The sequence below is a fragment of the Neofelis nebulosa genome, chromosome 13 (genome assembly GCF_028018385.1).
Source record: "Neofelis nebulosa isolate mNeoNeb1 chromosome 13, mNeoNeb1.pri, whole genome shotgun sequence".
Taxonomy (NCBI): Eukaryota; Metazoa; Chordata; class Mammalia; order Carnivora; family Felidae; genus Neofelis; species Neofelis nebulosa.
Window position 1 is genome coordinate 56478725 of NC_080794.1, and position 25441 is coordinate 56504165.

General features: G+C 39.7%; 1 protein-coding gene across 3 annotated transcripts in view; it reads left to right on the top strand.

Annotated features, from left to right (window-relative positions):
• Positions 1-14034, top strand: part of HECTD2 (HECT domain E3 ubiquitin protein ligase 2) — a 92940-nt gene extending 78906 nt beyond the window's left edge. For all 3 annotated transcript variants that reach the window (XM_058697145.1, XM_058697144.1, XM_058697143.1), the window contains exons 17-21: positions 106-193; positions 280-386; positions 1658-1773; positions 9376-9519; positions 11541-14034. In XM_058697145.1, the coding sequence (XP_058553128.1) occupies positions 106-193; positions 280-386; positions 1658-1773; positions 9376-9519; positions 11541-11661 (576 nt within the window). In that variant the 3' untranslated portion in view covers positions 11662-14034. The remainder of the gene's footprint in view (positions 1-105; positions 194-279; positions 387-1657; positions 1774-9375; positions 9520-11540) is intronic.
• Positions 14035-25441: the final 11407 nt, after the last annotated feature.

Consider the following 25441-nt stretch of genomic DNA (forward strand, 5'->3'; position numbering starts at 1 on the left):
AAAACCAGGAAGAAAACTGTTCTTAAATGTCACAGACCAGTTCACTGAATCCTACTATTAAATTAACCATAGCAATAAATATCGTGTGTTGGAATCTCCCATCAGGTTTTTCAAGAAGAATTTGGAATAATTAAGTCCTATAATTTAAAGCCAGGTGGTGATAAAATTCCAGTTACCAATCAAAATAGGAAAGGTAAGTTAGACACCATTTCTTAATTAAAATGCATTAATGTTTACCATTTACTTTTACTGTTTAACAGATGTAAAATTGCTTTCCAGAATATGTACAGCTTTATGTTGACTTTCTTCTCAACAAATCCATCTATAAGCAGTTTGCTGCATTTTATTATGGATTTCATAGTGTGTGTGCTTCAAATGCCCTGATGGTGAGTTTAAAACGAACTTAGGCTTTTAATTAGGTTTTGTAATACTATAATATCGACAAATAACTCCTTAAGTATTTTAATAGATAAGCTTCTAAAATAGAAAATAATTTCTACTTTTGAAAGGTAGAGCTAGAAATAAAGAGTTTTCTCATTTCAGCCTTAATTCTCTAATAGGAAAAAAGGCCGGTCAACTCTGTTTTTCTTTCCTTGTGCTGTGTCTTCTACTGTCTCTTTTGGGGCTTTAAGAATTTTCCTCAAGAGTAGATGAAGAGATCCCATAGGCTCAAGGTCTTAACGGAGTCAACACATAAGCTCCCGGGCGAAAGCCACAACTTCTGATTAAGGAACATACTGAAACTGCTTCTGGCTGCAGCTCGGAGTTATCATTTACCCATAGGAAATAGTTTGTCTTCAGAATCGTGATGAACTCTCGTTGGTTTGGCTTGCCTTAGCTATGTGAATATGGGTCAGCTGCTATATAGAACACTGTGTCGGAAATATCCTAAGATAAAAGCATAGCTTTCTAAAGAAGCACTGCTCTCCACCCAAGCTACGTAGGGTGCACTCCGTCATGCCATTTGTATCTCCCCTCGGTTTTATTATGAGGGTTTGGAGTAAGGTCTTCCATTTGAGTTATTTTTATAGAAGAGAGCTTGTTTTAGAGTAACCTTTGTCACATACTTGTTGTTAAAAACACCTTTGAAAATGGAGCACTTTATTGAGTTCTAAGTGGATTTTGGCTGTGACGCACTGGTAGTTGTGGGGGTGGAAGGAGGGAAAATAAGAATGAAATGGCATAGCATGGTCTCTATTCTTAAGTTTTAATCTCTTTAGGTGGGAGACAACTTATATGGGTGAAAAAACAAGTAGGCGACATGAGACAGACTGTAACCCAAGTACCCAAATTCTGCATGCACCTAGAAGGTGCGTGGGGTATCGGGAGGAGGCTGGAGTAACTCAGAGTTTCAAGCAGGCTGTGGGGGGAGAATTGTAATTTGGATTCATGCTTAGTCATCTGCTTGTTTTTCTGGCAAACAGCTAATTACTATTTGCAAAAGGGAGAGCCTAATAGTTTGACAAGATTTATAAACTTTCAGAAGCAAAAATATCTTAACCTCGATAGAAAAATAAAAACGGAGATTTTTCCTTAACAAAAATGGCTTGATTTACTAGAAGACATGTTTTGTAATTTGATTCAGGGAAGATAGTTCCAATTTCACTTTTTTAATCATCACTTTTTATTATTATTTTGGGGAAATGACTGTCGGCAGCTGCTTCGTCCAGAAGAGGTTGAAATTCTGGTCTGTGGAAGTCCTGAGCTGGATATGCACGCTCTGCAGAGAAGCACTCAGTATGATGGCTACGCGAAAACAGACTTAACCATACGGTGAGCTCATTTCCTTCTGAAAGTGAGATTGCAGAGAGGGAATGAAAGAGAATGTGACTTATTTGTCAAATTCACAGTCTTTGAATCAAGTTAAGTTAGCTCAAATATTGTAGAGTCCCACCCTACCTTATTTTATCTTTAGAAAGTAAGGTGAGACTATTAAATATGAAATCACTTAGCAATCCACTTGGGAGAAAGTGATCTAAGTAAGTTTCTATAAAACTATAGAAAATTTACTCTTTTTTTAAGTTTATTTATTTATTTTGAGAGAGAGGGAGAGAGAGAGCATGAATGAGCACAGGGGAGGGGTAGAGAGAGAGAGAGAGAGAGAGCAAGAATCCTAAGCAAGCTCCAAGCTGTCAGCACAGAGCCCAACTTGGGGCTCGAACTCACAAACAGTGAGACCATGACCTAAGCTGAAATCAAGAGTAGGATGCTTAGCCTACTGAGCCACCCAGGCACCCCCTAGAGACTTTACTTAAAAAAAAAAAAAAGACTTTGGGGAGGAGCCAAGATGGCAGAACAACATGGAGGTTTTTTGTGTGTCTCACATCCATGAAATACAGCCAGACCAACATTAAACCATCCTTCACACCTAGAAAACTGATCTGAGGATTAACACAACAATCTGCACAGCCTGAACCACAGAATTCAGCAGGTACATGGCATGGAGAGATGAACTTGGGGAAAGAAAAGCCACGGAGGACAGGGAGCTGCTTTTGCATGCAGAGAGAGGGTGGAGACCATGGGAGAGAATATGGGAAAAGTACCCCCCGCTGAAAGCAGCTGGAGAGAAAGTGGAAAATTGGAAACAGCCACAGGGACTGAACTAAAAAGGGAGAAAGGAGAAAGGAGAAAGTTTAAATTCCATTAAGACTATAAAAAACAGGGAGCACAGAGTCTGAAACTCCACAGCTGATACCTGGAGGTGCTCTGTTGGGAAGGGTGAATCCCCAGGAGCAGAGTGGGGTCTGGGAGGTTCTCAGGCCACACGGGGATAACCAGTTCCACTGCTGGAAGGACATTTGGTGGAGGATGTGAGGCCATCTGGTCCCAGCAGACCCCAGAGAACAGCCACATTCACTGGTGCTGGAACAAGGTCATTAAGGGTGAAGCCTGGTGCCAGATGTGTGTTGTGATTTCTCATAATCCTTGAAATGCTGCTGCTACACTATTTCGCAAACTTTTTCTGGGGCGGGCTGGCACCTGGTCACAGTCTCTGGGCATCTGCAGCAGCACGGTCCCGCAAGCGCTCCTGGGTGCGGCCAGCACCCGGCCATTGCTCGGTGAGACCCTCCACATAGGGGCCGAACGGGTCAAAGCCACAGTCCCTCAGATGAAAGGGGCCAGGAAAAACAGCCACATCTGAGACAAAACTCGGGAGGGACGTGCTGCCTGGGGCTTGGTCATGGACTGTGTAAAAGCAGGGAGTGGACAGAAGCCGAGGACAAAGGACAGGTGCACAGTTGCTGATTGGGGAGAACAGAGTTCCAATAGTAGAGACTGGGTAGCTGGGTGACGTAATTTTCACCACTCCGGTGTATACGCACCTACAAGCGCCATAACAATCCACCCCAGTAAGCTAAGCAGTGCCATCTAGTGGGGAATGGAACCATTACACTAAGCCACACCCAACTGGGCCAACCTCGCTCTTCAAGAACACGTCTCACTGCTGCTTAGTTTATGGACTATAAAGCACTTCATAGTTTGACTTCTAGTGGAAAATGAAGTGATTTAAGTCGTATTTCACTCTGTTAGCCAGTCTATCCAATTTTCTTTGTTTTTTTTTTCTTTTTTCTCTTTTTTGTTTCTCTTCTTTTTCTTGAATACAGAAAGAGAAAATTCATTTCTATTTTCAATTTTTATTAAAAATATTTTTCTTTAATTTTTTTCTACTGTATTTTTTACTTTTGTGTAAATTTTTTCAAATTCTATTTTACTGCAATCATTTCATTTTAGTCTACTTCAGTGTATTCATTTTTTTCAAATATTCAAACAATTTTTCTCTTTTCCCCCCTTTTTTCTCTAGTCTATCAAGCCACTTTGAACACCCAGACCAAAACACACCTAGGATCTAGCATCATTTATTTGATTTTGTGTGTGTGTGTGTGTGTGTGCTTGTTTTTAATTTTTTAATTTTAATATTGTTTTAATTTCAATTTTTTATTTTAATTTTTCTACCTCATTAATTCCTTTTCTCCCTTCAAAATGATGAAACGAAGGAATTCACCCCAAAAGAAAGAGCAGGAAGAAACAACAGCCAGGGACTTAAACAACACAGGTACAAGAAAGGTGTCTGAACCAGAATTTAGAATCACAATAATAAGAATACTAGCTGGAGTCGAAAATAGATTAGAATCCCTTTATGCAGAGATAAAAGAAGTAAAAGCTAGTCAGGATGAAATAAAAAATGGTATAACTGAGCTGCAATCTCGAATGGAGGCCACAGTGGCAAGGACGGATGAGGCAGAACAGAGAATCAGTGATACAGAGGACAAACTTATGGAGAATAATGAAGCAGAAAAAAGAGGGAGATTAAGGCAAAATAGCATGATTTAAGAATTAGAGAAATCAGTGACTCATTAAAAAGGAACAACATCAGAATCATAAGGGTCCTAGAAGAGGAAGAGAGAGAAATAGGGGTAGAAGGGTTATGTGCCGGCCAGAAAGGAGTGGCAGGATATATTCAATGTGCTGAATCAGAAAAATATGCAGCCAAGAATTCTTTATCCAGCAAGGCTGTCATTCAAAATAGAAGGAGGGATAAAAGGTTTCCCAGACAAACAAAAATTAAAGGAGTTCGTGACCACTAAACCAGCCCTGCAAGAAATTTTAAGGGGGACTCTCTGAGGGGAGAAAAGATGAAAAAATAAAAATAAAAAACAATAAATAAAGACCAAAAGCAACAAAGACTGGAAAGGACCAGAGAACACCACCAGAAACTCCAGCTCTACAAGCGACATAATGGCAATAAATTCATATCTTTCAGTACTAACTCTAAACATCAATGGACTAAATGCTCCAATCAAAAGACACAGGGTAATAGAATGGATAAGAAAACAAGATCCATCTATAAGCTGTTTACAAGAGACCCACTTTAGACCTAAAGACACCTTCAGATTGAAAGTAAGGGGATGGAGAACCATCTATCATGCTAATGATCAGCAAAAGAAAGCTGGAAAAGCCATACTTATATCCGACAATCTAGACTTTTTTTAAAAAATTTTTTTTTTTTAACATTTATTTAGTTTTGAGACAGAGAGAGAGAGCATGAACAGGGGAGGGTCAGAGAAAGAGGGAGACACAGAATCTGAAACAGGCTCCAGGCTCTGAGCTGTCAGCACAGAGCCCGACGTGGGGCTTGAACCCACAGACCGTGAGATCATGACCTGAGCCGAAGTCGGACACCCAACCGATTGAGCCACCCAGGCGCCCAAACAATCTAGACTTTAAAGTTGAAGACTGTATCAAGAGATGAAGAAGGTCATTATATCATAATTAAGGGGGTCTATCCACCAAGAAGACCTAACAATGTAAATATTTATGTGCCAAATGTGGAAGCACCCAAATATATAAATCAATTAATCACAAACATAAAGAAACTCATTGTAGTAATACCATAATAGTAGGGGACTTCAACCCTCCACTCACAGCAATAGACAGATCATCTAATCAAAAATCAACAAGGTAACAATGGCTTTGAATGACACACTGGACCAGATGGACTTAACAGATATATTCAGAGCATTTTATCCTAAAGCAGCAGAATATACATTCTTCTCCAGTGCACGTGGAAATTTCTCCAGAATAGACCACATACCGGGACACAAAACAGCCGTCAACAGGTACAAAAAGATCGAGATCATGCCGTGCATATTTTCAGATCACAACGCTATGAAACTCTAAATCAACCACAAGAAAAAATTTGGAAAGGTAACAAATACTTGTAGACTAAAGAACATCCCCCTAAAGAATGAATGGGCTAACCAAGAAGTTAAAGAGGAAATTAAAAAGTTCATGGAAGCCAATGAAAATGGTAACACCACAAACCAAAACCTCTGGGACGCAGGAAAGGCCATCGTAAGAGGGAAGTATATAGCAATCCAGACCTTCCTAAAGAAGGAAAAAATATCTCAGATACACAACCTAACCTTATGCCTTAAAGAATTGAGAACAGCAAATAAAATCCAAAACCAGCCCGAGACAAGAAATAATAAAAATTAGAGCAGAAATTGATGCTATCAAAACCAAAAAAAATAGTAGAACAGATCAATGAAACCAGAAGCTGGTTCTTTGAAAGAATTAACAAAATTGATAAACCACTAGCCTGTTTGATCAAAAAGAAAAAGGAAAGGACCCAAATAAATAAAATCAAGAATGAAAGAAGAGAGATCACAACCAACACAGCAGAAATAAAAACAATAATAAGAGAATATTATGAGCAATTATACACCAATAAAATGGGCAATCTGGAAGAAATGGACAAATTCCTAGAAACATATACACTACCAAAACTGAAGTAGGAAGACATGGAAAATTTGAACAGACCCATAACCAGTAAAGAAATCGAATTAGTGATCAAAATCTCCCAAAAAATAAGAGTCTGGGGCCAGATGGCTTTCCAGGGGAATTCTACCAAACATTTAAGAGAGAGTTAACACCAATTCTCTTGAAGCTGTTCTAAAAAATAGAAATGGGAGGAAAACTTCCAAATTCTTTCTATGAAGCCAGCATTACCTTGATTCCAAAACCAGACAGAGACCCACTAAAAAGGAGAACTATAGACCAATTTCCCTGATGAACATGGATGCAAAAATCCTCAACAAGATACTAGCCAACTGGATCCAACAATACATTTTAAAAAATTATTCACCATGACCAACTGGGATTTATACCTGGGATGCAGGGCTGGCTGAATATCTGCAAAACAATCAATGTGATTCATCACATCAATAAAAGAAAGGACGAGAACCATCTGATCCTCTCAATAAATGCAGAGAAAGCATTTGACAAAATACAACATCCTTTCTTGCTAAAAACCCTCAAGAAAGTAGGGATAGAAGGATCATACCTCAAGATCATACAAGCCATGTATGAAAGACCCAACACTAATATCATCCTCAATGGGGAAACACTGAGAGCTTTCCCCCTAAGGTCAGGAACAAGACAGGGGTGTCCATTCTCGCCACTGTTATTCAACATAGTACTGGAAGTCTTAGCCTCAGCAATCAGATAACACAAAGAAATAAAAGGCATCCAAATCAGCCAGGAGGAGGTCAAACTTTCACTCTTCAGATGACGTGATACTCTACCAATCAAAAGATTCTACCAAAAAACTGCTAGAACTGATTCATGAATTCAGCAAAGTTGCAGGATATAAAATCAATGCACAGAAATCGGTTGCATTCCTATACACCAACAATGAAGCAACAGAAAGAGAAATCAAGGAATCGATCCTATTTACAATTGCACCACAAAACATAAAATACCTAGGAATAAATCTAACCAAAGAGGTGAAAAATCTATACGCTGAAAACTATAGAAAACTTATGAAAGAAATTGAAGAAGACACACAAAAAAAGGGAAAAACATTCCATGCTCCTGGATAGGAAGAACAAATATTGTTAAAATGTCAATGCTACCCAAAGCAATCTACATATTCAATGCAATCCCTATCAAAATAACACCAGCAGCATTCTTCCCAGAGCTAGAACAAACAATCCTAAAATTTGTATGGAGCCAGAAAAGACCCCCAAAGCTGGAGGCATCACAATCCTGGACTTCAAGCTGTATTACAAAGTTGTCATCATCAAGACAATATGGTTCTGGCACAAAAACAGACATTCAGATCAATGGAACAGAATAGAGAACCCAGAAATGGACCATACACGTACGGCCAACTAATTTTTGACAAAGCCGGAAAGAATATCCACTGGAATAAAGAGTCTCTTCAGCAAGTGGTGCTGGGAAAACTGGACAGCGACATGCAGAAAAATGAACGTGGACCACTTTCTTACACCATTCAGAAAAATAAACTCAAAATGGATGAAAGACCTCAATGTAAGACAGGAAGCCATCCAAATCCTTGAGGAGAAAGCAGGCAAAAACCTCTTTGATCTTGCCTGCAGCAACTTCTTACTCAACATGTCTCTGGAGATAAGGGAAACCAAAGTAAAAATGAACTGTTGGGACCTCACCAAAATAAAAAGCTTCTGCACAGCGAAGGAAACAGCAAAACTAAAAGGCAACTGACAGAATGGGAGAAGATATTTGCAAACGACATATCAGACAAAGGGTTAGTATCCAAAATCTATAAAGAACTTCTCAAACTCAACACCTAAAAAACAAATAATCCAGTGAAGAAATGGGCAAAAGACATGAATAGACACTTCTCCAAAGAAGATATCCAGATGCCAACCAACACATGAAAAATGCTCAACATCACTCACCCATCATCAGCGAAATATAAATCAAAACCACAAGGAGATACCACCTTACACCTGTCAGAATGGCTAACATTAACAACTCAGGCAGCAACAGATGTTGGCAAGGATGCGGAGAAAGAGGATCTCTTGCATTGTGGGTGGGAATGCAAGTGGGTGCAGCCACTCTGGAAAACAGTATGGAGGTTCCTCAAAAAATTAAAAATAGAACGACCCTACAACCCAGCAATTGCACTACCAGGTATTTATCCAAGGGATACAGGTGTGCTGTTCCGAAGGGACACCTGCACGCCAATGTTTATAGCAGCACTATCAACAGTATCCAAAGTATGGAAAGAGCCCAAATGTCCATTCATGGATGAATGGATAAAGAAGAAGTAGTATACACACACGCACACGCACACACACACACAATGGAGTATTACTCGGCAATCAGAAGGAATGAAATCTTGCCATTTGCAGCTATGTGGATGAAACTAGAGGGTATTATGCTAAGCGAAATTAGAGAAAGACAAATATCATATGACTTCATTGATATGTGGAATTTAAGATATAAAAAAAATGAACTTAAGGGAATGGAAGGAAAAATAATATAAAAGCAGGAAGGGGGACAAAATATAAGAGACTCTTAAATATGGAGAACAAACACAGGGTTACTGGAGGGTTGTGGGAGGGGGGATGGGCTAAATGGGTAAAGGGCATTAAGGAATGTACTCCTGAAATCGTTGCACTACATGCTAACTAATTTGGATGTAAATTAAAAAAATAAAATTTAAAAAAATTAAAAAATAAATAAAAGGATAGATTTTAAATTTTAAAAAATGACTTTGGTTCTAGAATTTTAGGGATGCTATACTTATAAGTAGAATTTTAATAGCACTGTACTGAAGAAATAAGAATTGTAAGTTATATAATAGAGAAATGGCTTTTGTACTATACCCTGTTGGACTACTTTTATAATTTTATAAAAATGTTACTTTTATAATAATGTTAGAAATAAGTCATACATAGAGGCTTGTCATTTGTCAATCTCACATTAAGGAGTATTATGTATGTTTAAGGGAATTTTTATCCTCAGAGCTTACTTTATGTTACTTTACTCTGACCTGCAGGATTTCTGACAAGACATTTTATATACATTTCCTTTGGTGTTCTTTAGATATTTTTGGGATGTTGTGCTTGGATTTCCTCTTGATCTTCAAAAGAAGTTGCTACATTTTACTACAGGAAGTGACAGAGTGCCTGTAGGAGGAATGGCTGACTTGAACTTTAAAATCTCAAAGAATGAAACTTCTACTAACTGGTAACTTTCCAGATTGTAATTTTATTTTTAATCTGTAAATTTTGCTAATAATAATATGCTTGGACTTAGAGGAGTCTTTCAATCTGAAGTCATTTTCATAGAAAAATCTTGGGAGTAAAAACAAGCCTGAAATGAGAGAGTGTGCTTTAAAGTTCTCTGTTAATTTTTGAGACTTGCCAATGCTGACTGATAACCTATTGCCTTTTTTACAATGCTAAGTCAACTGCTTTGTAGTCCCTTTTAAAATCTAGCTGGCTTTATGGGGCGCCTGGGTGGCGCAGTCGGTTAAGCCTCCGACTTCAGCCAGGTCACGATCTCGCGGTCCGTGAGTTCGAGCCCCGCATCAGGCTCTGGGCTGATGGCTCGGAGCCTGGAGCCTGTTTCCGATTCTGTGTCTCCCTCTCTCTCTGCCCCTCCCCCGTTCATGCTTTGTCTCTCTCTGTCCCAAAAATAAATAAAAAACGTTGAAAAAAAAAATTAAAAAAAATAAAATCTAGCTGGCTTTTAGTAGAATATTGTGTAATGTTCATTTTTATTTAAAGGTTTTTTTTATTAAAAAATATTAAGGTGAGGGGTGCCTGGGTGGCTCAGTCAGTTAAGCGTCCAACTCTTGATTTCAGCTCAGATCATGATCTCTTGTTTCATGAGTTCAAGCCCTGCATTGGGCTCTGTGCTGACTTCTTGGGATTCTTTCTCCCCCTTTCTCTGCCCTCCCCAGCTCGCTTTCTCTCTCTCTCAAAGTTAAAAAAAAAAAAAAAAAAGGTAATCTGAGTTATGTAATTTAATACAAAGGTGACATTACATCTAAACTTTTCCTATTATTATTTCAGGGATTATTTTATGAGTTCCCATGGCTTAGGCATGAATCTTCCACAACTCTAGGATTTGCAGTAAGACATTCACAAAGATTAAATATAAGTGACCGTCAAAGATGTATACATCACTGTCGTAGACCCACTAGGTTTTTGTTAAATAAGAATGTTAAATTTTTACATGGTAACAATATTGGTGTAAAGTCAGACTGATCTGAATTTGATTTTCGGGTGTGTGACTTCACCGGCTCTACAACCTGGAACAGATTACTTAACTCATATATTCCCATATTTAGTTTTCCTCATCAGTAAATTGAGGATAACAAAAATCTGTTTTTTAGATCGCTTTGAGTCTTAAACACTGCATATAAAAGTACTTGGCACAATGCTTATCATAGACCAAGCACTCAGTAAATGCAAACTGACTATAACAGTTTTAAGTCTTTCAGTACAGAGGGCTGTCAAAGTTTAGTTTCTAATAGTATAAACTTCTTTTAAAATGTTCTCCTTTTCCCTGGTACATTCCCTATTTTTATTCACGGACTTCTCTGACCACCTTTGTGATGCTGTGAAGTTCATAAAGACTGAAGGAAGGGCCTAAGAAATCCGTAGCCTCTGGGGTGAAGATAGATACACAGTGTCATGGAGGAGAGGATGGGGGGGGGGGGGTGGGTTTGAAGGGGGGGGTGCTGCGCTGAGGGCAGCGGCATGGAGAGTGCAGATATCAAGTATCCAGGAGTGATCTTTTTATTACTTTTTGACGGTCAAGACTGAAATTATAGTAACAGTTATATTGTCTACTATCCTGCCTGTTTAAATCTTTTAAACAACCCACTTGGATGGCTTACCCTGTCATGGTGGCAAGGACACTAAGATTTGGAGACATGAAGCTACTGGAACAAGGTCCCACGGCCAGTAGTCGGGGAGACAGCATTCAAATTCAGTCTGACTCCAAACATAATGCCTCTAGGATGAAAGTTTCCCAGGAGCACAGGGACATTGACTGCCTTGTCTTCAGAGGCTGCCTCAGTGTCTAGACTGGTGCCGATACATAGTAGTACTCCGTAAGTATCTGTTCAGCGAAGGGATTGATGAGCCGCCTCCTACCATAGTGAAATAGATTTGAATTGCCCTGTTTGAAAGTAGTTTAGCAGCTATCCTGTATGTATTTTGAGACTTAGTATCTTTAAAATACATTTTTTCCCCTAGGTTGCCTGTGGCCCACACCTGCTTCAATCAACTTTGCCTTCCCCCCTACAAGAGCAAAAAGGACCTGAAGCAGAAATTGATCATTGGAATTTCAAATTCAGAAGGTTTTGGACTTGAGTAACCTAGAAGACTTGAAATATATTTTATATGTAGCATTCACTTCCCTCTTATTGTGCCTTTAACCTTTTCATGTCTCTGTCTCACAACACCTTGACAAAGCTCACCAACTTTAAAATACTGATTTTTTTTTTTTAAATCGAGTATGAAGTATGTTCAATGGGGGAGGCACGATTTTCTAAAAACACAGAAATCGCTCGAGTAAGGAAGAGACCAGACGGCAGAGACAGGTGTGGGTCCGGCCCCTCTTTTTTATAGCACTTTATGATTCTCTGTAAGTAGCTTCTCACAGGTGTTCCACTGGGAAAGCAAAGCACAGTGAAGCACGCGTTGACCCTGTAGCGGAGCCCAGTGGCAGATTGCGTGCTGCCAGCACACGTAGCAACGCACATAGCTACGTTCTCATTCATGTAAGGCATGTAGCCATATTTTCATACACCTGAGGGCAACAACAAACAGCAGTATAAATGCAGTTTACAGGGTTTTTTGATATACTGGCTTTGGTCTTATAAGATTCTTTTCAACTGTTGCTGAAAAGCATGTAAATAACTACATACTAGCCTGAGAATAATGGGATTTTGATAGTGCCATTTATTGCTAAAAGATTTATTTTTACAAAGTAAATTCAGGGTTTTAGATGTGTATACAGCTTTTACAAATCAATAAAGATGACTGTACAGGAGTGTTAACTATTTTCAGACCATTGGATTCGAGGTTATGTTCTTTTAAGTAACGTTAGTCTGCATGCACGTTGGCAGTAAACTAGTTAGAGTATTCTGTAATATTTGTATAATGATCATTTCTTCTTAAGGGTCAGAATATTAGAAAGGAAATCAGATCTATCGAATTGTTGATAAATTAAGTCAATTACAAGCACAAAAGAAAAGAACTGTTTTTATACATACTTTGACATACAAGGCTTATTTCTAGTATTTTTGATCACCAGTTGTACTGAAACACTAATTTTTGCTAAAGGCTAGGATAAGATATTTGACAAAAGTGAATACAATAATAACATCTGTGTCAAAATGATATAGCTTGGTGTAAAAATAAAGTTCAACATTTTGGCCAAAATGTTTGTATTTCACTGGATTCTGAATGTAGTAAATTCAAAAGTTCCCTTTTTGGAGTTTCTTAAAAAAGCAGCATGTAAAAAGAAACTACATTTTAAGTGAGACAGTAAATGGTTTTCTTTTTATTTACAGCAACTGAAGCAGTTTTATTAGCATGTTACAAATATTTTCGAATCAAGACTTCTCTATTATACTTTGAATAGCTTTCCTTCAGAAAACTCTGAAGATGTATTTGCAATAATAATGAAGCCAGCATTTAGTACCAGCATATGGTTCACAGGCAAATAATACTGTCCCCCAATTTTTTCTCAGTTACACTGTTTTCTTATATCGCTCTGCTTCCTGCACCCAACCAGCAGAATTCTTTTAGGGTGGAGGAATGAATTAACTCATTCTCCTGTAGTTCGAAAGCCAATTCGCCAATCTTCAAGGAAAAGGAGTTAATTACTTTGTTTCCTATTCTCTTTAAGACGGAAGTGACTCTGCTTTTCCATAGGGTATACTATGTCAAGGATTTTTCTTCTTAAAAATCTTGGAAAATCCTAAGAAAGTTCAAGGCATGTTGGTTTTGTTTCGTTTGCTCTGTTTTCTATCCATATGCAAATAAAACTGCTTCTCGGTTACTCTGCTTGAAATAGAACGTAAGATGTTTAATGTAGGTTACTGCTTACTAGTAAGCACAAAAGAATCATGTATAAGAAATCAGACTTAAGTGTTTTAAATAAAATGTAAACAGTTTTTATTTGGTAGAGACGGGAAAATTGTGCTGGCTTGGTCTGCATGTTTAACGATGTGCTTGTATAGCGATAGCTACGTCACTTTTAAATAAGTACACAAGCAAGCCAAATTTTTAAATGACAAAGTCCATAAATAACTGGAAAACTATTGTTGTCTGTTGTTAATAAGTTGAAATTTGTAACCATTTATCACTTACTTACACATTGCCTTTATTTATTTATGTTCTGTTTTTGGTTTACAGTGTAATAATACCTCATTTTTTTAAAAAAAATCACTACTGTTCTATTTCATTAATTTAAATCGCTAGAAAATTCATGTAGTTGCTTTTTTAAATATAATCTGTTAAGGAATTCTTGATTTTTATATCCGCCACAGTAAATTAAAGCATTGCACAGTATTTATCAGTATTTACAAAATGTCCTGTCCTTTTTAAATCTTTGCTTAATCATATTTTTGTCTGTATGATCAAAAGTTTTTAATGGTCTGTCTTTTTTGTACAAATCTGTATTGTATTAAGTTGTTCATTTCTGGAAGAAAATTTTTCAAATATTAAAGTTATACAATCAGTCAGGCTTCAGCTCAATTTTTTAACATTTGGCAATTCCTTAAAACCATTAGTTGAAAATACATTATAAAAGCAAACTATTCTTTTCACTACACTCTTAAACTAGTGCTTAGGAAAACTGCTAACACATACAGCTTCAAAAGCTATGTGTTAATATTGACACCAAATAAAACCAGCTTCTTTCACATTTTCAGTATGAAACAATGTATATCCAGTGTCTTCTGTCAAATGAATGTTAAAATGCCATGGAGACCACTGGAAACAAACTAAGTATGGCATTTCATTGGCTAACTTCAGATCTTATGTGTTCCTCCCCAAAACCATTAGTTTGGCCATTTCCCCCTTGCCCACATCTCCTATGCTTAAGGAAAAGAGAGAGGAGATTGTGAGAATGTAGGGGAGAATATTATGGGTGATTAATGGAAGAAGGTAGATAACTGATTAACAGAAGATAGGTAGCTGGGTGGGAGAAAGACCAGGGTGGCCTTTCACAGGAGCAAATACAAGATCAGTTCACCCGGATGGCCACACAGCCGTTAATCCTTTAGGTTTACCAGTCGTGCTTTGGAGCCAGACCGCCTGGGTTGGGGTTTACTATGTACTACTTTTGTTTCCTTGGGCCAGTTACTTACTCTCCTCACGCCTCGATTGCTGCTTGAAAATAATTTGTAAATGGAGCTAACAAACCTACCTACCTCGTAGATAGGGTTGTAGGAAGATTAAATGGATTAATGTGTGTAAAGCACTCACAGTGCCTGGCATACAGTAAACCGTATGATGTGGTGCAAGAGGAATCCTGGTGGTAATGTGGTAACATCTTAAAACCCCTGCTTCTGAAGCCTTCTGGAGGTTTTGGTCTATCAGACATGAGGGCCAACCACAGATTAAAGAACGCAAAGAGCTTCTGAGGCATTAAAATGATGTTAAGAGAATATTTCTTATTCTAGAAACAGCTTCAGAATTTATCCCATGATCATTTATGTGTTTGTATGATGACTATTATTAGTATAGATTATGCATCGCAGAGATCTTCTAGTATGAGGCCTGACTTTCATGATACAAATTTTTAACTGTTACTGTAGTCCCTAAAATAAAACATTATATAGTTTGTTTAGATTTAACCACGTATTTACAGTCTCCTTGCACACCATTCCCTTGTCTGTTGTTCCTCACACTTACCTCCGGGATCAATTTTCTTCCTCCTAAGTTACAATTATTAAAAGCTCCTTTAATGTTTGTTGGTAGTAAATTCTTTTTTCATTTGTCTGAAAATGACTTTCTTTCACTTTTATTCATGAAAGATTCATTAAGCATGCATTTTTATGTTGATGCTTTTTGTGGTTTTTTTCTCTTAGGACTTTTAATATATTAATCTACTATCTTTGGGTTTCATTGTTGATAAGAAGTTAGCTGTCGGTGTAATTGCCATTCCTTGGTAGATAATCTCTTGTTCTCTACTTTTAATATTTTCTCATGACACTGCTGAACATCAATGACATATATAGATATATATACACACATATATAAAAGCACAGAGCTTCTGAGGCATTAAAATGATGTTGAGATGTTTATATATATATATATATATATGCAGTGTATTTTTTATCCCACTTAGAATTCATTATGGTTCTTATATCTATGGATTTGTAACTTTCAATTCTAGAAAATTCTTCAGCCATTTCCTCTTTGAATATTATTTCTTCCCTTTTCTCTCTAATATCTCCTATTAAGCGTATAATGGAACATCTCATTCAACCATTCCATCTCTCTGTGTGCCTAATCTGTTGTTTAACCAACTCACTGAGTTTTTGGTTTTGGTTTTTTTTTTTTTTTCAATGGCTATACTTTTTATTTCTAGAAATTTTTTTAGTTCCTTTTCAAGTTCACCTACTCTTTTTTCATACTGTTCTTTCCTTCATATGGTTTTATTTCTTTAACAATTTTCAGCGTACCTGTTTGATATTCCTGTAGATGGTTCTACTCTTCAGTTCTTGAAGTACTAATTCTCATATTTCTTTTTTTCTTTTTAGGATTTTCTTTTTAAGGATTCTCTACATCAACATGGGTAAAACCCACAGCCTCGAGATCAAGAGTCACATGCTCCACCGACTGAGCCAGCCAGGTGCCCCTAATTCTTGTATTTCTTCATCTGCTGGCTCTCGTAGTGATTTGCTTCCTCATGTAATTTGTAATTTTGTATTTTTGCATTTTCTGTTTAATTTTGGGTCCTGAATCGTGCAAGTGCCCTAGCACAGTAGTTTCATGTTATTCTCAACCAAGGCCGCACATATTTCCCACACCAATTTATGTTAACTTCTTAGATTAGGGTTCTCTTTCCATGTAAATGTGGACACCCTCAACTGTAGTGGGTTTATGAGTAGAATTTTTCTATCCCCTTTTCATAGACATAACAACCCTTTTAAATTCTAGGCTTTCTAAAGTGGGGTTAGTTTTTGGCTCCTCTCCTTGAATAGGCCTGAGGCATGTCTACTGAATGCATGCACGTGGAAATCCATGAGAGGTCTCATCACCCCATGAGTCACCTAATCCTGCTTATCGCTTTCAGCTTTTCATTTCATCCTCATTTCCTATAACTAATGATTTCCCTTCCTTTCAATCTTGGACATTTATATTTTAAGATTTTTATAGATATGTTTCCAAAATTTATAAAATTTTACAGTAGTCAATGGCCTCTTCCATTTCAGCTCAGCCTATATAAGCGTGCCCCTTGGTTCTTTTACCCCATCCAATGCATGAAACTTTTAAAAACATTGTTTTCTGTAGCTTATTTGCAACAAGCCTTATTAATTTGTTGATTTAACACTTGTTTATTGAGTTACTATTATATTCAGCTGGAGGCAGATCTTCCACTCCATACACCTCTTGGTTATTCTTTACAAACATATGAAGCAGATGTAATTTTAAATATTTATGAAGCATTAAAATATGTATTATAGCAGAAAAAAAAAAAACTTCTCCAGGATTTTCATAGCAATTATACAACTCAATGTTTTCATGCCATTTAGATATTATGACTGCACCCATGGGTATACATACAATAGGAGCATTAGTCCCCATCAAGTTTAGCTGCTGGGTTTTCCAGCAACGAAACTTGTTTTTTTCTATGTGTATGAACACACACACACACACACACACACACACACACACACACACATCACAAAAGAGAAAAAAAAGAATTATTTCAGTAGAATTTCTCCAGAAGCACAGTCTTGTACTGTGTTTCCACTTGTATATAGCCCACCTCTCAATTTGCCTTCCCTATTCGTCTCTTTCTCTCTTACTCTCCTGATTGACTTGACTGGTAAACATTGGTCTCATTTTGACTTTTCTTTCTCTTCAACCTCCTATCAGCAAGCTTCACCTTTATGTTTTATCTCCCAATTTCACCCTTCTTTCTACTCCAGTCCTACAGCCTCCTCCTTGGTTTAGACACTCAACCTTGACATCTAACTGGCCTCCCTGACTGTAGGCTCACTCTTTCCCCATTTATCCTAAGGCTCCTACAGTTAATCTTTATAAAATTCTGTTTTTAACGTGCCTCGCCATCAAATGTCGAAGATATATCTGGTGCTTATCTGGCCACCTTCCAACTCCAGAGTCTAACATGGATTCCACTTCTATTTTGCATATTCCCCTAAACCAGCTTCCAAGAGGATCCTCCTTTACTGAACACCCTACTCAGTCCCATCCCTGCTCAGCCTAGTGCTTCTGAAGTGCACGTCCTGATCCTCTCCAGCCAAGTCCTCCCTCAGCTCTACCCCAAATCAACTCCACAGTCTCCTGTCCTCCATAGCCTCCCAGACTCGAATTTTCTGTCCCCGGCCGAACCTTTCCCTGAACCATCATTCCCCCCCGCAAACAAAAAAGTTAGCTTGAAGGCACATCTCACTCTTTTTCACACCACCCCACCTATCTTCATTCCTCAGGTGGCGCTTCATGTTTTCAAACTGTTGTGTGGGTCAGTATGTGCATATCAGCAGCTTGAGAACGGAAGATATTTCCCGTGTCCCCACCTAGCACCTAGCACCTAGCACAGTGCTGGGTCAGTAAACTCAGATAAAATCCTACCTGACTTGTTGACTTGACAGGTGAAACAGTCATCAAATCAGTGGAGTGAACCAGAAAACTACTTACCCTGCTTGGGTAGTTTCATCGTTAATCGTAGCCTGTTGTCCTGATTCACGCAAACCCTTTCACACTCTGGCTGGCAAGACTCCCGTGTGTAGGCCTTGGAGAAACAGCTTTTGAACCCCCACCTACCACCATGTTCCCATCAGCCTAGGCCTACCTTTCCACACCAAACTACACAGAGCCTTAGCCTGCCTGCCTGCAATTACCAAGTGGTTCATTCACCAAATGAAACAAAACCAAGGAGCAGTGGTGGTCATCATACATTCACTGTGAAAGGGAAGAAAAAAATGACTGCGAATTAGTTCTGTGGTATAATCCAAATTTTGGTTATGAGTGTACGTATGTGTGTGAATATGTATGTGCCTGTGTATGTGTGTGTTATGTTCTGAAAGATTATATTGCACTTTTTTAATAGTAGTTATCTCTGGGATTATGTATAATTTTACTTTTGTCTTTTTGCTCATGTGTTTTTAATTTCTCTGCATGAATACTTCCTAATAAGGGGAAAAAAAACTTTTTTAATTTTCTAAACCAGCTATCCAGTACTCTAAGTGCCTACAGAATATTAAATGAAGGAACAGAGATAAATATTTATGGACACTTATGATGTATGAGACATATACATTTCACATTCAATCTTTACAACAACGACATAAAAATTGAGACGAAAATTGAAACTCAGAGAAGTCTGGAAGTTTGCCCGAGGTCACACAGGAACCAAGGCAGAATTTGAACTCATGTCTGTCTGACTCAAAACATTATGATTTTCCATTTCAAATGCTTCCCCAATTAGTGAGACTTTCCAGAAATGCCTAAGCTCAAACTATGCTGCTAGATGTGGACAAAGTATTTCCTCATTGATTGGCCCAGGAGTCAGTCTCTGTTCTCATCCTAAATCTGACACTTAATGGCTGGGTAACCTTAGATGATTCCTTTATTTGCTTTTTTTTTTTTTGTCTTCAAAAAAATTACAAATATTCTTGGAATTTTAAAATATAGTACCGAAAAATAATTTTCTTTGGGTGAAGGAAGAAATTTAGTCTGTAATAATGTCTAGAAAAACCCCAATAGTGAAACATTATATATCCAATCGTCTGGAATATAGGCAAAGAGTATTTGTGGGGAAATGTATAGTTCTAAATATTTTTATTGCCAAAAGATAAAATTAGTTGATTTGACAAATAAATTAAAATTTCAGTTGTGGCCGGGGGGGGGGGGGGTGGGACAAAGAAAAAAAAAGAGAAAAGGAGAAAAGCGTCAATAAAGAACTAAATCAGAAAAGATAGAAACAGTATAAGTGAGACATTAACCCAATAGCAGGTCCCTTGAAGAGGCTGATACAATCAATAAACTTCTAGCAACGTTAAGGGAAAACAGAAAACCACACCAGCTTAGAAAGGAGAAGCAGTTGCAAGTGGTGAGGTGTGTCATAGAGCCCACGTTTATCCTGCTCAGCAGAGGCTGCAGTTTCGTCACTGGACAAAAACAGGTTGGACAGGACAGATGTCAGAGACCGTTCTCACAACACCCTCCAGAAACATGGCTAAGGAGAAAGAAACCGCATTGGACCTAATCACCCCACCCGGGTACTCCTTTCGGTTATGCTCTGTCCTTTGCCCTAACCTCTCCTCTGAACTCCACTCCCAGATTTCAGCAGCAGCCCAAGTGCTCCCCTCAGGGTCCTAACAGCTCCTTCAAAATGCAGCCACTTGGTTCTCACATCTCAGATCCTCCCTTCCTCCTCTCATCCCCCGCCGTCCTTCATCTCTCTTCTCCTCCACCTTTTTTCTCTGGTTCTAGAAATGACACCACCTACCTGGTCACTCCAGCTTTCCCCTTTGTCCTTGTCCTTGCCCGAGCAGTTGCTGAGCCCTGAAAGTTTTGTCTGTACAGTGTATGTGTTTACTGGTCCAGGCCTCTACCACCTAATCACGTTGGGAACTCCAACCTGGTCTCTCTGTGTCCTCTTTCTTCCCAAATCCGTGTACACACAAGCTACCATCACCACTTTGCTCAAAAACCGTCAACAGCTCTCTGTTGCCCACAACACAAGGTCAAAACATGGCAGCAGATTGGAGGCTTTCCATTGTTCAACCCAATTTTCTCAACCTTAGCGCCTATGCTTCTCCTACAAATGTGCCATAATCCTCCCAAACAGACTTGCTGGAAAGCTATGGCAAGAGTTCTGAGAGTGTTACTAAGAAATTGTGTAGGCACCCAAGTTGTTCCTCAAACAAAAGAGCAATAAACATATTTGGGTATGCAAGAATTTAGGGAATGCATCCCTTCAAATGCCTGTCTTAACCAGATGAACAAAAACTACTAGATGGCAAATCCAAGCTACAAGTAGATGAATCCTAAACGTAAGAAAACAAAAGCAAACATAATGTCTGATGGGGCAAGTGAAACCCTGTGTATGGGGCAAACAAGACATGTTCATTGCAATCCTCAGCAGAGAGAAGGATATAGAGCCGGGTTTTAAGTCCCAGCTCTGAGTCAAACTAGACCTGGATTTAAATCCTCCTCTCCTCTATACTAGTTATGGGACTATGGAAACATATCTCAACGTCTCTGAGCCTCGATTTCCTACCTGTCTACCTACTTACTTACCTATCTTCATCTATCTACTGCATCTATTCATTGTCTAAAATCTATCTATATACCATCTATCATCTACCTCTCCACCTCACTTCTGTCTGTCACCTGTCACCTAGCTATCCATGAATTATAAAACAGCTGAATTATTCCATTGTTGGGGAAATCCTGCTTCTTTTCCTACATACCCACACTGGCCCCTCCCTCCCACCCACCTCACCCCCCCACACACACCCACACACACAAAAGGCCTTTGATTCTCCTCTTCATTCAGGGAGTGTTAGAATGAGAACTTCTCTCCAATCTCTGACTGGGGGCAGGGGACTGGGGCAGCTGCTTTTTGATGGATGAGTGCCTGGGCACATGGGGCCATGGTTCACTGGAGTATGGATCTATGCACGGAAAAGCTTCCCCAGGCCTTGTTCTTCTCTCTAGTGCTCTGGGTGGCCTAGCCACCATGGGTATGTGAGCTTTCAGACTCCTCAGTCAATGGCCATGCCCGTGGAGACCCACCATTCTCAAGCTCCTCCATTTGTGGGGAAGTAAGTGCAGAGGGGAGATAGGTCAGTGAAGATCAAGCTAGAGTAACAAAACAGATGCCCTAAACTCAGTGGTTTTGCCCAGTAGAAGTTAATTTCTAACTCACTTAACAGTTCTGGGAGGATAATCAGGTCCTCAGGCAGCTGTCACCATCACGATGCCCAGGCCACTTCCATTTTGTGGCTCCACCATCCCCTAGTGCATCACTGATGTCCGTATCCAGTGGGCTGAAGGAGAAAGTGTGGCACATCCACCCAGAAGAGTTTCACGGGCCAGGCCAAAAAATAGCACACACTACACGGGAGAGAACTCAGTCACAGAGCCACGGGCTGGATTCTCAAGAAGCAGATGCTGACATGAAGTTCAGGGGTGCACAAAAGTCTTTAGAAAGCAGTGCCTATGGAAGGAAAATGGGGGAAGCAGAACTAGGCAGAGGGAGAAGCCAGGCCATGATAGCACAATCTGACAATGCCATGGCCAAACCCATGGGGAGCTCTGGAGCGAATATTGCATGTCAGACTTGTCCTTTTTCGTTCAAAATGGCCAGGCCTTTCTTCCATGCCTCAGGCAGTCAGGACAGCCCTGGGAAGGGTGTGACGTTGGGTGAGGTGGCTCCATGTACTTCAAGCTGAACCTGAAGGAGCTGACAGCTGAAGTCTGTCTACTGACTATACTTCCTGGAAGCGGTGTCTGGAGGCACACCTGCGTGTCTGCCATACATGACCACACCTAACTTCTAGGGAGTCTGAAAAATGTGATCCAGCTCCAGGCCCAAAAAAAGGGGAAAGCAGAATGCTGTGACACCCAACAGTCAGGCGAGATCTCAGCATGTTCTCCAAACCCAGGAGGGGCCTGTACTTGGGAGCTAAACGACACAGCAGGTAGTCTGATTTCCATTTAGCCACGTGTGTTTACTCCATCTGCTACAGCCCTGAGGAGGGTGGGTAATGGGCACAGGAACCTAACCCTGGCAATAATGTCCAGAAAGTACCCAAACAGAAGGTGCCTGATCAATGTGGCTTCCGTCTCCAGGTTTGCCTGCTGCATTGGACTTCTTTGAGAGTATGAGCAGCCCCATCTGGAGCCTTGCTTATCAGCATTGGGAGTGATTTATTAAGTGAAAGGGGGAGATGAAAATGGCCTCTGAATTACACAACTGCTCTTGTTTATGTGTGGGCCCATCGGCCTTGACCTCCAAGCTGCTGAGGGCCTATGATCACTTTCTAGGTCCAAGAGAGAAATCTGGAAACCTAGAAATAAATCCCCCACTTTATACCAAGTGAACTACTTTTCTCTTTTGACTGTCATTTCTGAAGTTCCAATGGTCAAAGGAAGAGTTGGGAAGTTTTCTGTGTAGGTCACAGCTGAGAGCACCGCTGCCAAGCCCTCCTCTTTGATCCCTCACATGAGAACATTGGGAAATTCAAGCCAAACACAAGTCCTAGCCAGGGAGGCTGCCTGGGTTAACCCAGGTCTGGTCATCCAGAACCACAGGCAACTAGCCCTGGGTAGCTACCTCCTCCCTGAGCAGGCAATCTGACAGGCTGCCAGCCCAGGTGGGTGAGGAGCAGGAGGGTTGCAGAGGAGGGCGTGGTGGGATGGGCAAATCTGGGCCCACCATTCTTTCTCCTCAGTGCCACTCCTCAGTGGCATCTTAAGTCTGGTGCCCCCTTTGAAGAAAAGAGAGGGGCGCCTGGGTGGCTCAGTTGGTTAAGCATCTGACTTCGGCTCAGGTCATGATCTTGAAGTTCATGAGTTTGAGCCCCACATCGGGCTCTGTGCGGACAGCTCAGAGCCCGGAGCCTGCTTAGGATTCTGTGTCTCCCTCTCTCTATGCCACTATCCTGCTAGTACTCTCAAAAATAAATAAACATTTTTTTAAAAAAAGATGAGAAACCATCACAGAACTGAGAGGAAAAGACCATCTCAGCCCTGCTCAGGCCCTCACCTGCTCTGTGACCTTAGGCAAGTGATCTTGCAGAGCCTCCATGTTGTGGCCATCAAATGGGGGGTGGGGGGAGGAAGAATATCAAGTCCACCGACCTCTGTGGTGGCTTTTTATTTTTATTTATCTTTTCTGGTGACTTTTTAAACCTTGGGTTTGTAGACCTCCAGGCTCTGTGTGCATTCTTTTTGAGGCCAATCAGCTCTCCTTTGTCACTTTTCTTTTTGATTTTGATAACCTAAAATAATTTCTGCAGGATGACTCTGGCTTACCTGAGGGCCATGTCATACTGAGTACTGGAGGTGTCATGATTTCAGACAGTGTTCATGTTTGAATCCAGGGGAGACCAAGCAACGTCTCAACATGTAAGACAAATGAATGAAGGTGTATTAGTTTCTTATTGCTGCTATGACAAATTACCACAAACTTAGAGGCTTAAAACAACAACTTTATTTTCTTCTAGTTCTCAAGATCAGAAGTGTGAAATGGGTCTTCCAAGCTAAAATCAAGGTGTCAGAAGGGCTACATTTCTTCCGGAGGCTCTAGGGGAGAATTGGTTTCCTGGCCTTTTCAAGTTTCTGGAGGCTGCCCACATTCCTTGGCTTGTGACCGTGTCCTTCATCTTCAAAGCCAGCAATGTAGCATCTTCTAATCTCTCACTCTGACCCTCCAGCCTCCGTCTTTCGTTTATAAAGGCCCCTGTGCTTATATCAGGCCCACCCAAATTATCCAGGATAATCTGCCCACCTCAAGATCCTTCACTTAATCATATGGGCAATATCCCAAGGGCCAGCTAAGGCAACATATTCACAAATTCCTGGGATTCAGACATGGATCTTTGGCGGTCATTGTTCTGCCTACCACAGAAAGCTTTCCATTGCTCAACCAGTCCAGTTGAAGACCAAATGGACACAAGAATAAAGAATGGTCAGAATGGTAAAGCAGGTCTTTCTCATTCACTGTTTTTCTTCAGTGATCCAAGTGTCATTCTTGTGACTTTTTTTATTTGACTATATCTGAAGTATTTGAAAACTAATTTTAGATATTATCCTGTGCCTAAATACAGCACAAATAATATTGAAAATGAAAGAAAGTAAGCTTTATATACTTCATGGTTTCCTCCCTTTCCTAAAGTCCCCAGTGCATTAAGAAGACCTCTTCTTGTGCTAACATAGACCGATGTCGAAAATTCGTGGTTAAGTATGAAAAGCGACCTTCAGAGCATCATGTTTGGTATGATCCCCGTTCCACAAAATAACAGATTTGTGTTTGTTTCTACAGAGCAAATACCTGCAAGAATATAAACCAAACTATTAACTGTGTTATCCAGGGAAGAAGAGGCAATAGGATTCCAGATTTTCACTTTCTGAGTTACAATTTCAATAAGGTTTGATTGTGTGTGTGTGTGTGTGTGTGTGTGTGTGTGTATGTGTATATATATATATATACATATACATATATATGTATATATACATGTGTATATACATATATATACAACTTCAATGACGTTTGATTGTACATGTGTATATATATACATACATGTGTATATATAATGTGTATATATATATATGTGTATGTGTGTGTGTGTGTAAAATATTGCCTGTAATACAATAATATATATGTAATGAACACATTATTTTTTATAACCAGGGGAAAATAAGGTAGTACTTGCTTATGTTTAAAGACTAAGGGGCTCTCCTAAAATATAGTTTTTGCTAGAGAATAGCATGAACCAAAACTTCAGGATTCTGCCCAATCAATGAGAACCTTAGGCCTCACCTCTAGGTACTTCCTATTACCTTCTTTCCAATTCCTCATTAGAAATTTGAGATCTGTTCCCTACCATTGCAATCACAGGGAATGTAGGTCAGGTAATTAGTAACCAGGGTTTGTATACTTTGGAAAACACTCAGTACACTCAGGAAAAATAGGTCAGTTCCCATTCCTCAGGACAGTATCCTAGGGCTTTTGACAGAAGAGGGACCCTAAAGTCACTGAAAGCAGGCCCCTCATTATACCCTGAGACACAGAGCTAGGTCACCGGGTAGGAAGCAGCAGTGCGGGATTCAAGTGAGCTCTATGGGACTCTGGAAGCCTTGTTCTTGCCACTTGACTGCCCCCTGGTCAAATCCTGAACACGGCCCTTCCTGGGATTCCAACTAGGGCTCCAGAGAAC